Source organism: Caloenas nicobarica, chromosome 2, assembly GCF_036013445.1.
Source record: "Caloenas nicobarica isolate bCalNic1 chromosome 2, bCalNic1.hap1, whole genome shotgun sequence".
NCBI lineage: Eukaryota > Metazoa > Chordata > Aves > Columbiformes > Columbidae > Caloenas > Caloenas nicobarica.
The window spans coordinates 5,721,964-5,734,501 of record NC_088246.1 but is presented as its reverse complement, the minus strand read 5'-3'; the positions used below and the strand labels follow the sequence as shown (position 1 = coordinate 5,734,501).

Below are 12,538 nucleotides of genomic sequence, written 5' to 3'. Positions count from 1 at the left end.
CCCGTCCAGCCTGGCCTGGGATGTCTCCAGAGATGGTTCATCCACCACTTCTCTGGCCAACCTGGGCCAGGCTCTCACCACCCTCAGTGTCAAAAATTTCTTCCTCATGTCCAACCTGTGGCTCCTCTGGCCCCTCTCCAGCAGGTCCATGTGTGTCCTGTGCTGAGGACCCAGAGCTGGACCAGCACTGCAGGGGGGTCTCACCAGAGCAGAGCAGAGGGGCAGAATCCCCTCCCTGACCTGCTGCCCACGCTCCTTGTGATGCAGCCCAGGATACCATTGGCCTTCTGGCATGCAAGTGCACATTGCTGGCTCGCATCTGATCTCTCATCCACCAAGTCCTTCTCTGTGGGGCATCTCTCAATCCCTTCATCCCCAGCCTGTATTGACACTGGGTGTTGCACCATTACATGATGGCTGCAGGTCATGTTTGGGCAACTCAGGGCTGCTTCTCTTTTGGAAGAAGCTGCCTCTTGTGTGCTGCAGCCCATGACAGTCTGTGCATATGTTCTGCAGGGCAACAACTGCATGAAAATCAGGTGGTGAAGGACCAACAGGAGAGGCAGGGCAGAGCTAGGAGGCCCTGAGCACTTTGAGCTTTGGTCAATACATATGCTCTGCAAATCTGTGAGGTTGTGTGAGTGCATGGCCATGTGGATATTAGAAAAAAATTCTTCACAGAAAGGTTTGTCAGACACTGGAACAGGCTGCCCAGAGAGGTGGTGGAGTCACCATCCCTGGAGGGGTTTAAAAGGCACATAGATGAGGTTCTTAGGGACATGGTTTAGTGACAGTGTTAGGTTATGGCTGGACTTGCTCTTGAGAGTCTCTTCCAATCCAAGTGATTCTGTGATTCTATAATTGTATGTGTGCTGCCCAGTCTGGTTCCTGAGCTGTTGATGGCTCACTTTTTTTTTATCATGTCTAGTCACACACAAAGGCAAATCACTTGTAGTATCACATGAACTCAAGTGCAAGAGGACAAGGAGAACAAATCCTCTGTGAAAGCTGACCCATGTGTTTGTTTCATATCCCTACCACCACCCCACCGATGGCAAGCACAAGCCAGAAACTTGTGGAGACAGCAATGTCCTGGGACTGTGCAGAAACGTGGTCCTTCTGCCCCAAAACACAATCTGTCTTAATCTCTGCTTGCCACCAAGTGTTTGCTGAGCTCTGCTTACTTGCCCTGGTCTAATCTTGATCCAAAAGTGCATGGCAGAAGCAGTGTGAGCAAGAAAAGGACCTTGCAAATTCCGCAGTGTCTCTTGGGAGCTGATCCTCAGGTCCTGGTGTCCCCACGTGCTGTGGAGCTCATGCTTCTTACCCATGAGAAAGGAGCAAAATAACCAGATAGCTGCTGAGAGAGCAGAAAGTGGTTAATTAGTCCCTGGCCCTTGGCTTTGCACTCGATTGGAAAGTTGTGTTGTGATCGATCAAATCTAGACGGGCTGCAGGGGTGAGGCTGCAGCTTGTTTAAGAAGCTGTGCGGCGGGATGGCTGCAAGAGGGACTATTGATTGCAGCCTGTGGAGGGTAAATGGTGGGATACAAAGGCTGGTAGGACAGCTTGTGTATCCTGGAAGTGTTATCCTGGATGCTGTCAGCAAGGGGTTGCAAGTGAGAGAAAGTGGGTCAGCTAGGAAATGGGATGAGCGTGGGAGATGGCACAGTGGCTTAAAAACCCTCATACTGCTGTGAGGTCTTGCTGGCCACTTAAGTGGTGGGATGGACCTCTCTCCTTCCCAGTCCAAAGCTTGGTCACTTAGCGTTAACCTCCCCATTAGAGCATGTTGGACCAGTCATGACGTTTGTAATGCTTTTGAAACTGAGACATCAAGGCCACAGAGACAGGCTTGGTTCCTGCCTGTTATCCCTGGGGAGACCTGGGTGTCTCCGTCCCCGGTGAAGATGCTGCTTTCAGGCAAAGTTCTCCGTTGCACCACATTGGCTTTGCAGCTCTTTGGCATCAGGCTTCGTTCACAAAGACTCTTCATTTCTGGGGCTGGATAGCAGATTGGTGCTGTGCAGATGCTTTTCTCCCAATTGCTTTTTCCAGGGAAGGTTTTGGTCTGAGATGAATGCTTTTCTGAGAACAAATTTGTTTTATGTGAAGATTTCAGTATCTATTCCTCCTTTTAAATTTCTGCTCCTTTTTTTTTTTTTTTCTGTTTTCCCCCACGGATATAGAAAAAAGAGACCTGAAGGCTCACTTTTCCAGATATGCTTTCTTGTTTTAATTTCCCCCTCCCCAAAGGCTTCAGTCATTTGAGGAGAAACAAAAAAAGCCATGAAAACCTGCAGGAGGAAGAAATTATTACTCTTTTGCATTGGCTTTTATCTTACACATGGAGATACACCTTCCCCTTTGCTGTGTTCTCTTAGGGGTCATGTTGGGTTTCTGTTGGTGTAACTGGTGTCAGGGTTTCTCTCTGCTTTATAAGTGCAGAGAACTATTAGAGGGCAGGATTTTGCCCTGTAAAAGGGGAAATGATGCAGAACAGAGCTGTCCTCTAGCTGCAGACCTTCATCCCCAGCAAGCAGGGATGTGTGTTTAAATAATCCTGGCCTGACTGGCTTTTGGGGAGATGAATGTACTGGGTTGCAGGAGATGAGGATCCTGTAGACTTTATCATGCAAGTGCCTGATTTTAAAATTTGCATTTAGGCACAGTGTGTGGTGGGACTGAGATGGGCTTTGGGGTGTAATCAGGAGGTCTGCAAACTGGTTGGGGTCTGCAAACTGGTTGGGCTCTGCCCCTTGCTGGAAGAGGCAGTTCCTCTGTAACAAGGGGAAGTTAAGAGATGCAGTTCTGTGCTGTGCAGACCTTGATGCAAGTAAAAAACCGAACAGGTGGGGACCGTAGGTCCTTTGGAAATTTGCTTTGCTTGACCTGCCTGTTTCGACAGACAGGTCGAGCAAAGCAAATATATATTTCACCAAACAAATGCATGGTGAGGTGACGAACTGGCTGGATGGCAGAGCTCACAGGGTTGTGATCAATGGTGCAGAGTCTGGTTGGAGGCCTGTAGTTAGTGGGGTTCCCAAGGGGTCGGTACTAGGTCCATCCTTGTTCAACCTCTTCATCAGTGACCTGGATGAAGAGACTGAGTGTGCCCTCAGCAAGTTTGCTGATGACACAAAACTGGGAGAAAGGGCTGACACATCAGAAGGCTGTGCTGCCATCCAGCGAGACCTGGACAGGCTGGAGGACTGGGCAGAGAAGAACCTGATGAAATTCGACAAAGGCAAGTGTAGGGTCCTGCACCTTGGGAGGAGCAACCCCAGGCACTGGTACAGGATGGGGGTTGATCTGCTGGAAAGCAGCTCTGCAGAGAAGGATGTGAGTTCTGGTCAACAACAGGTTGACCGTGAGTCAACAATGTGCCCTGGTGGCTGAGAAGGCCAATGGTACCTGGGGTGCATTAGGAAAAGTGTGGCCAGCACGTTGATGAAGGTTGTTCCTCCCCCTCTGCTCTGCCCTGGTGAGGCCGCATCTGGAGTTCTGTGTCCAGTTCTGGGCTCCCCAGTTTAAGAAGGACAAGGAATTACTGGAGGGAGTCCAGCGGAGGCTACGAAGATGATGAGGGGCCTAAAGCACCTTTCTTATGAGGAGAGACTGAGAGAGCTGGGGCTGTTCAGCTGGAGAAGAGAAGCTGAGAGGGGATCTCATCAATGTTTATAAATATCTCCAGGGTGGGTGTCAAGAGGATGGACCAGACTCTGTTCAGTGGTGCCCAACGACAGGATGAGGGGCAACGGGCACAGACTGAAACACAGGAGGTTCCATCTGAATATGAGGAGAAACTTCTTTCCTGTGAGGTGCCAGAGCCTGGACCAGGCTGCGCAGAGAGGTTGTGGAGTCTCCTTCTCTGGAGACATTCAAACCCACCTGGACACATTCCTGTGTGATCTGCTCTGGTGACCCTGCTTTAGCAGGTGGGTTGGACTGGATGATCTCCAGAGGTCCCTTCCAATCCCAACCAGCCTGTGATTCTGTGAAAACATTAACTCTGACCTGATAGGGCTGTGTGGTCTGTTTTTTGCTGATGGAAGAGTTTACTTTCTAATCCTTTTGATTTGCTTCCTTGTTTTATGGGTTTTAAGAAGTTTGAGATCTGTATGCAAAATCAAAGCTGTTGTATATGCCAGTATAAATTACTGATTATTCCACTGAACTTTGTAAAAGGATTATCACCGTAAGGCATGAACGCTGAAAAAAACCCCCACAAACTTATTGGAGCATGCTGTCTGCAACATTTCATTTACAAAGTCATTTACAGGAAGAGAAAGAGCTGAGAGGGGAGAGGTTTTAAGATCTCAATGGCTGTTCTAAAGGGTTGTCACGGAGGTGTTAAAGCTCTTATTCTGTGTACACGTTGTGCTGAAAACAACAGGATGGCTCAGGAGGTTTTTCTCTAGAAGCAGCTGTGGAATACAGCTGCACTGGCTGGGTCACTGACTAAAGGTATCTTCCATCATGCACGATGGCTCTTAAAGAAGCACAGACTATCTCTTCTCTTAGCAAAATACTGTAGTGCAAAAGATGCTTAATCCATTTTCAAGTACTGTGCCCAAAAATGGGGAAAAAAAAACCCCTCAGGTGATGTGTGTTCACATAGAATGGCTTGCTGGGTTTCATGTGGTGTAGCTCCCAGAGAACTGGCTTGCTCCTTTTGTGAGCTGTGGTGACACATGTATGTCACTTCTTGCTTAGCAGCCTGGCTAGTGTATGCTCAGGAAAGGTGTGGTTTTTTTTTTTTTTTCCCTCATCATCTTGGCTCACACAGTTTGTCCCTTAAGGCCACTTGGGACATATTCCTGCAAACCCAGCCCAGTTACATGCAAGTGCTGGATTTTGCACCTGGGACACGGCAGCCCTGGCTGTACACACGGGCTGGGGGACGAGATGCTGGAGGGCAGCTCTGTGGAGAAGGATCTGCGGTTTCTGATTGATGGCAAGTTGAACATGAGCCAACAGTGTCCCTGGAGCCAAGAGGGACCCGTGTCCTGGTGCATCCAGCACAGCACGGCCAGCCGGGCAGGGAGGGGATTGTCCCGCTCTGCTCTGCGCTGGGGCGGCCTCACCTGGAGCATCCACTGTGTGCAGAGCTGGGGACACGGGATAAAAAGGAGATAAAGCTACTGGAGAGTGTCCAGAAGAGGAACACGAAGTTGGTGAAGGGTTTGGAGGGGAAGCCATATGAGTAGTGGCTAAAGTCACTTGGTTTGTTCAGCTTGGAGAAGAGGAGACTGAGGGGAGAGATCATGGGGGCTCCAGCTCCTCACAAGGGGAGCAGGAGGGGCAGGCACCGAACTCTTCTCTTTAGTGACCAGTGACAGAACCTGAGGGAATGGCAGCAAGATGTGCCAGGGGAGGTTTAGGTTGGACATGAGGAAAAGGTTCTTCACCCAGAGGGTGCTGGATACTGGAACAGGCTCCCCAGGGAGGTGTCACGGCCCCAACCTGACAGTGTTCAAGAAGAGACTGGACAACGTCCTCAGACACATGGTGTGAACTGTGGGGTTGTCCTGTGATCCTTGTGGGTCCCTTCCAGCTCAGAACATTCTATGGTTCTGTGTTTGCAAAATGTCCATCCCAGTTGCATGCCCACAAATGTAGGTCCATAGTCTCAAACAGCGACTTTTTGGCTGACCCTGTGTGACACATCCTAACCTGAGCAGAAAAATTCCATAAGAGTAGAGTCTTACATGTCTGAAGTGTCACCAAAATTTAGCTGTTCTTTTGTGTAGCCCCTAGATACGGATCCCATTTCCAGGGTAACTCTGTGTGCACCAGATCAAATGTCCTGTAGCATCTAGAGCAAAATTACAAGAATGAGGCTGAGATGATCTGAGGAAACCTGTAATATTTCAGTCACTCTTTCTTGGCATTTGAATCCATCTTTTCCAAGCCTGCAAACTCTTTGAGCTATCAGCACGCGTACATTTGTATTCTCACTGTTAAAACAATCTCACAGGCTTTGCTGTTGTTTTTAACACTACCCCGGCCCTGGCCTCTGAAACATTTTGAAAATAACGTTTACAATAATATTTTTGACAGTTCCGTAGTATACAAAACTCCAGTGCCCTGGCAGGACTCCCGGAAACTTGCTGAAAGTTAATGTGGTCAACTCTTAAAAAGGAGAGATTTTTTCCGTTTGACTCTGGCTTGTTAAACTCTCTGAGCCCAACATGTTGTTCCCTGCTGCTTGAAAAAACAAGGAAAGTCCCAATTTTAGCAATGCTTGTTTGAGTAGCTTTCCAGCTGAGCCACATTTCAGGGGCAATTGTGGCTTATTTTTTTTTAATGGTGATGTGTCCCTACATCTTCAAAGTGTTAAGTGGTGCTCAGGTTGGATAAGTAGGTGCTGCTTTCCCTGCGGACAATAAACTGTGGAGGGAGATGCCACTTGCTTGTGCTGCGGTACTGGCAAGACATCCCAACTTGGAGACTGTGTTTTATGATGGATGCCGAGCCTTTCTGGGGTAAAAACAGCCCTTTTTGGGCTAGGTCATACTGTAAATGCCATTTCCAGTCAATGGTAGGCCAGCTCTCAATGCTGGGCTGTACTCTACCTGCTTTCCTGACACTTACCCTAAATCCTTCCTATAAGTTTCTTCCAGTCATTTTTGTGTTTTCCCTCAAAGCCGGGGAAAAATTTGCTTTTCTCCATCTCTTCCTCCTCTGCTTTGCTTTATGCAACTTAGATGCACAGAATCTGGAGCCATGTACATTGCTGTTGTCTTCCTTGAACTCAGTTTTGCTTAATCCTTCCCCAGCCAGGAGTATGGAGAGAAAAGGGAAGAACTGAGATTAATTTTTGAAATGAATTAATGCTCTTACACCTAGCTTTCATGTGGATACTCATATTCTACACTCAACCGTAATGAAGTTGAGCCACTTTAGCTGCAGAATTTAGTTCAGCTCAGTCAAGTCAAAGCTGCTTTTATTCTAGATAAGAGCATCTATACTGGGTTTTCCTGCAGGTTAAGTTACCTCCAGCAGTTTCCTAAGCAGCCGAAATATTTTGCGTGTACAACACAAACCTGGGATATGAGTCCTGCATCACCCCAACATCCCTGGGAGTCGACACTTTGCTGAGCTCTTAATGTCATTGCTTTTTAGGAAGCCTTTGTGCACGGTGAGGTGACCAGGGCAGCAGTTTGTAGATTGATGGAGATTTGCAGTAGATTTACAGCAGAGGCTGTGGGAGCGGTGGAGTGCGAAGCGGGAGCCCAGTTTAAGGGTTCACTGGTTTGTGTTGTAAACCACCATCACTTGGACTTGGAGGCTCTGATGAGGGAGCCTAGTGGGAGGAGAAGTGGGATGATGCTGCTTTGAAGTGCATCAGAGTAGAAAAAGGATTTTTCCTTTTCTCTTATTTTTCCCCTTTTTCCTTGCTGGTTTTTAAGGGAGATAATAAAAGGGCAGAATTTGTCCTAGAAACAGGAATTTGTCCTTCTGTAGCAGGAAGCTGCTGGTATGTATTTTTGGGAAGCCACGGAAATTGCCGGTGTTTGCAGGCCAGTTTAGAGACTGGCTGTCCTCAGGACTGAAGCGATCTGCTAAAACAGAAAACCTCTTTTTGTTTTTCTTGTATATCTGTGGAGCTTTCCTGCACTGTGTGTAGGGGCTGCTTTGCTCATGAAAGTGGGGTCTTGGGGGCTCTTTATGGCTGAGGTGATGGAGAAGAGCACTGGGCAGGGCTTTGACGATGGAAAGGTCACCAGTTTTTCCAGGTTTGTTTGCATGGTTCCTGTAGGTGCATGCTTTTGTAACTAGATATGGATTGCAAAGGTCTGGAAGGTCTCCAAAAACCCCATAGAAAAGTCTGTTACACTGATGGGAGACTTAACCTGGGCTAGCCCAGGAGTTTAGGGTTAATCCAGGCTATCTGTATATGGCCCTTGGTGCAAACTCTGCACCAAGCTTAATTGCTGGAAGTGTCGCATCAATTTTGAAAGCAAAAGCAGTGAAGATTTTTGGACTGTTTCCTGCTGTTGTTATAATCAGATGGAGTTTTTACACTGCTTTTTGGTGCTTTTTCTGCTCTCTCTTGATCCACTTCTGCATAGACCGACCAGTTCCTTCTCAAGATAGGATTTTAAACCTTTCCAAACCTGTTAGTTACTTCCTTGCCTCGTCCTTTGTCTTGAAAACAAAGTCCCTGATGGACACGAGCTTTTCGGATAAATGATGCTGTCCTGAGGAAGCTGCAGCAGCAAAAGGAACAACACACTTTGGGGCACATGGACGTCTCTGCCGCTTTCTTATCGCTTTCCCTTCCTGCTCGTCTCTCTCAAAATAGGCTGGATAAATATCCTCCTGCCTGCCAGCACCAAGGCGCTGGAGCTTCACAAAATTATTTTAATCCACACGTGCAATCGTTCCTGCTTCACTTCATAGATCTGACTGAACTGGGAGGTTTTCAAAGCGCCTTTTTCTACTTCTCCTGCCCAATCTGTGATGTGTGATACTGCAAAGTTTGTGTTTGTGTCCTGGCACACGCAGCTCGCGTTGGCTTTGGGGTGATGTTGCCTGTTGTGACTGTAGGACAGGAATGTCTTGTTCTCCCTGTGCAAGTCTCAAGTATTTGAGATGTCTCTCCATTTACTTGTGCTATCACACAGGTTTTCCACCAAGAAATGTGTGATAATCAGCCAGCTAAAGTGGGCTGGTTTTTGCTGATCACTTCCATCACTCTCCTACTTAAAAAGGTGTCCATCTTGGGGTGGTTTGTGCCTTTGTTCAGTCTAAAATGAGGGGTGTTTTCCACTAGTGAGCAGGACTGACTCCAGTAGGCTCAGGTTTAGACTCTTAAGTTTCTCAGTAAGCAAAAAAACCCCTTTTTGCTGGGCACAGAGTTTTGGCTAAATGTAGCATGATGGGTAACTGAACCCTGTTCTGCATCAATTTGGGGCAAATTAGCAGGTAGCCATGAGTACCAGCTGGCAACAGGCAGGGCTGTAGGAAACATGTTCTCCATAAGGGATGTATGGGACATATGTTGCTGCTGAGAGCTTCCCAGACTCAGTTTGTTGGTGTTATTTTTCCCATGTGGCCAGAGAAAGGCTGGTCCAGTGTTGAGGCACGTTGGCTGGAATTTGCAAGGCCTAAATTGAGGTCTCTGCTTTGATACAGGCTGCCTCTGGGACTGACTTCCCATGTCCTGCAGTCAGTCTGTTCCCCAAGTGTTATCCCATAGGGAAGGTTCAGGCCAGACATGAAGAAGAAATTTTCGATGCTGAGGGTGGTGAGACCCTGTCCCAGGTTGCCCAGAGAGGTGGTGGATGAACCATCCCTGGAGACATCCCAGGCCAGGCTGGACGGGGCTCTGAGCAACCTGAGCTGGTGCAGATGTCCCTGCTCATGGCAGGGGGGGCACTGGATGAGCTTTGGAGGTCCCTTCCAACCCAAACCTGCAAAACGTAACACGTTGAAGATACTATGGCTTTAAGGTTATATTAGATAATATAAAAATACATTAGAAGTGTAATGTATAAAAGGTATTCCGATCTTAACAAAAGGAGATCTGTGGCACAAGTAAAAAGTGGATACTCCAACCTTTTAAAACTGTAAAGGTACCAGGTTTGCGGTTTGTTACCTTTGGGGTGTGCAGGGCAGATTCCTGCTCTCAATTCCTGACTAAATTGTTCTCCTCTTTCTCCCAGCCCAGGTGATGGTGGGAAAATGCTTCATGAAGGGTGGTCCTGTTGAGTCTCTGTCCCTACTGACATGTCAAAATTAACCTGTAAACTCTGTTTGTTATTACAGGGTGGGTACTTGAGAGCGGAGGATCAGGTACAAGTGTCTGGGACCGGTGGAATGGAGGCCTGATGTAGCTGGAAAGATGGGTAAGAGCTGGATTCCCCTGAAAAAACTGATTTTCTGCAGTCTGCTTATTTTGGTTAGGGATACCAAGCCTGACAACAGAGCAAAAGGCATTGCCAAGATGGTCTGGCTAAATAGTACATTGCTTTCTAATTTTTTTTGCCTTCTAATGGTGCCAAAATTGGACTAATTCTTTTTTGACTGTCAGTGCGATCTGGTGGGTCATGTTCTAGGTGGAGCCTCTTAAGTCTGCCTTGTATTTCTGGGCAGAGCATCTTCATTCTCTGTATCTCTTTTCCTAAGGAAGCTTCACTTTCAAACAGAGTCTGAGTATATTGCTTTTGTAATCAGTGACCTGCATTACTTGCACCTTCTCCCTCTTCTGCTGGATTAGTTGTGTATCAGATGCTCTGTGGTGCTGAGGGAGACTTCTTTTTAAGTGGAAATTATTTATAATTCTGAAGATCCTCGCAAACCTGGTAGAAGAGTGATTCAGAATTCAATAGCGGTTTGAATTTAAAAAATGAAATAAGTAAAGCTACTGCCACACCTAAACTGTTTGTCCTCTCCCATGGAGAAAGAAGAAAAGCAGTGTTTACCCTGTCCTGGCTTTACCTCTTGGGTTTTTTTTTGTTAACCTAGAAGAGAGATTTTGTGGGAAGAGGACTAAGTTAAAGCCAAGTACAAAAAAAAAAAGAATGAATGAGGGGAAAGAGAAGAGAAAGTTGATCTGCTTCTCCAATATAAAAAACGACAAATTTCAGTTTAAAATCCCTTGTGGAAAAACTCCCCAAGTTTTTAGGATGTTTTCACTTTGAAGGTGAAAGCCACTGCTTTGCTCCTTTGTCAATGAAATATTTTAGAAAAGGAAGTTCAGACTCGCTCTGAGCACCAGTAGGGAGTGACTTGCTGGCTCCAGTCCAGTTCTCAGCAGATTGTCAATTTGACTTCTTTTATAGAGAGTGTGGTTGGTGCAAACTGTTCAAGGTACCTTCAAACTGTCAGCTGTAAAATTTATATGGGTACACTGGGGAAAGCAGTAATTGTGGGAATAGTGTAGTGAATCACGCAATAGTTTGGGTTGGAAGGGACCTCCAAAGCTCCCCCAGTGCCACCCCTGCCATGAGCAGGGACATCTGCACCAGCTCAGGTTGCTCAGAGCCCCGTCCAGCCTGGCCTGGGATGTCTCCAGGGGTGGGGCATCCACCACCTCTCTGGGCAACCTAGGACAGGGTTTCACCACCCTCAGTGTCAAAAATTTCTTCCTCATGTCCAGCCTGAATCTCCCCTCCTTTAGCTTAAAACCATCACCCCTTGTCCTGTCAAGAAGATAGGACCCGTTTGCAAGGCACTGTGACTTTTTTGGAAAGTGATATAAATTGGCAGGAGTCTTGTGCAGATTTGCAGTTCTACTCACACTTGTGTGGGTAGAAGGTGCTGTGCATGTCCCCTTCCCCACATGTTGTTGCTGTAACTCATGACTAACGCAGCATTAATACCTGTGTAAGGACCGCTTAGATCTGTCCGGCTGCATTCATAAAGGATCATTGCATGGTCCTGAGTCTGGTCTCTGGCCTTACTGCTTGGGTGAGATGGATGAAGTGATGTGTATCTTGATCAGTGTTAACCCAGGGGTGTTTGTTAGTTAAGGGGTAGTTGCAACAGCTTTGAAGCACAGAAAATTAGACTAAATTTTGAGGTTTTATTAGTTCCCCCTTTCCTTTTATATGTGTTTGTTTCATCTACAAATTGGGATGGGGGAGCATTTTCAATGGAAGAGCAGGGAAATTGCCATCGTGTCAGTGATTCCCTTCTGGTAGACCACAGAGTTGTGTTGGATTCAGTGACCTCCGAAGGTCCACGCCAGGTCTCCCTTTCTTCCTAAGAACCTATTTATAGTCTGCTCAGTGTCTCAGAGTTCAGCATAGGACTGTTCACTCCTGGACATGTTCTAGGGAAGCTGCATGACCTTGTATGGAGACCACTAGATGGGAAGTGGGGACTTCTGGCTTCTCTGTAGGCTGCACCTCTGCCAGAGCAGTCTGGCTGTGTCATGGGGTACAGTGGTGCTTGGACGAGCCCTCTGCAGCCGTGGCATCCCGGTGCTGCAGAGGTTGCTCCGCTGTTGCGGGTCCAAGACAGTATCTCTACGTGTGGCAGTGTGGGGCCAGCCTAAGCAGAGGTTCTTGGTGCTAGGTGGTCTTATGATGTGTAGATGTGGCCATGACCACATCACTTGGCACTTATAGAATCATAGAATCATTTCGGTTGGCAAAGACTGTCAAGATCATCAAGTCCAACCATTAACCTAACAGTCACAAGTCTATCTCTAAACCCTAAGAACCTCATCTGTGCTGCTTTTAAACACCTCCAGAGATGGTGACTCCACCACTTCCCTGGGCAGCCTGTTCCAATGCCTGACAACCCTCTCCATGAAGAAATTTTTCATAATATCCAATCTAAACCTCCCCTGGTGCAACTTGAGGCCATTTCCTCTCATCCTATCACTTCTCACTTGGGAGAGGAGACCAACCCCTCCATGCTCCAAGCTCCTTTCAGGCAGTTCAGAGATCAGAAGGTCTCCCCTCAGCTCCTGTTCTCCAGCTGAACCCCCAGCTCCCTCAGCCGCTCCCATCACACTTGTGCTCCAGCCCCTTCCCCAGCTCCGTTCCCTTCTCTCAACTCGCTCCAGCACCTCAAGGGC

General features: G+C 47.5%; 1 protein-coding gene across 2 annotated transcripts in view; it reads left to right on the top strand.

The window, feature by feature from the left end:
• The window catches only part of LOC135985780 (mitogen-activated protein kinase kinase kinase 3-like), an 89,639-nt gene that overhangs the window by 16,027 nt on the left and 61,074 nt on the right, over positions 1-12,538 (top strand). For both annotated transcript variants that reach the window (XM_065629389.1, XM_065629388.1), the window contains exon 2: positions 9,778-9,857. In XM_065629389.1, coding sequence (XP_065485461.1) covers positions 9,854-9,857 — 4 coding nt within the window. In that variant the 5' untranslated portion in view covers positions 9,778-9,853. The remainder of the gene's footprint in view (positions 1-9,777; positions 9,858-12,538) is intronic.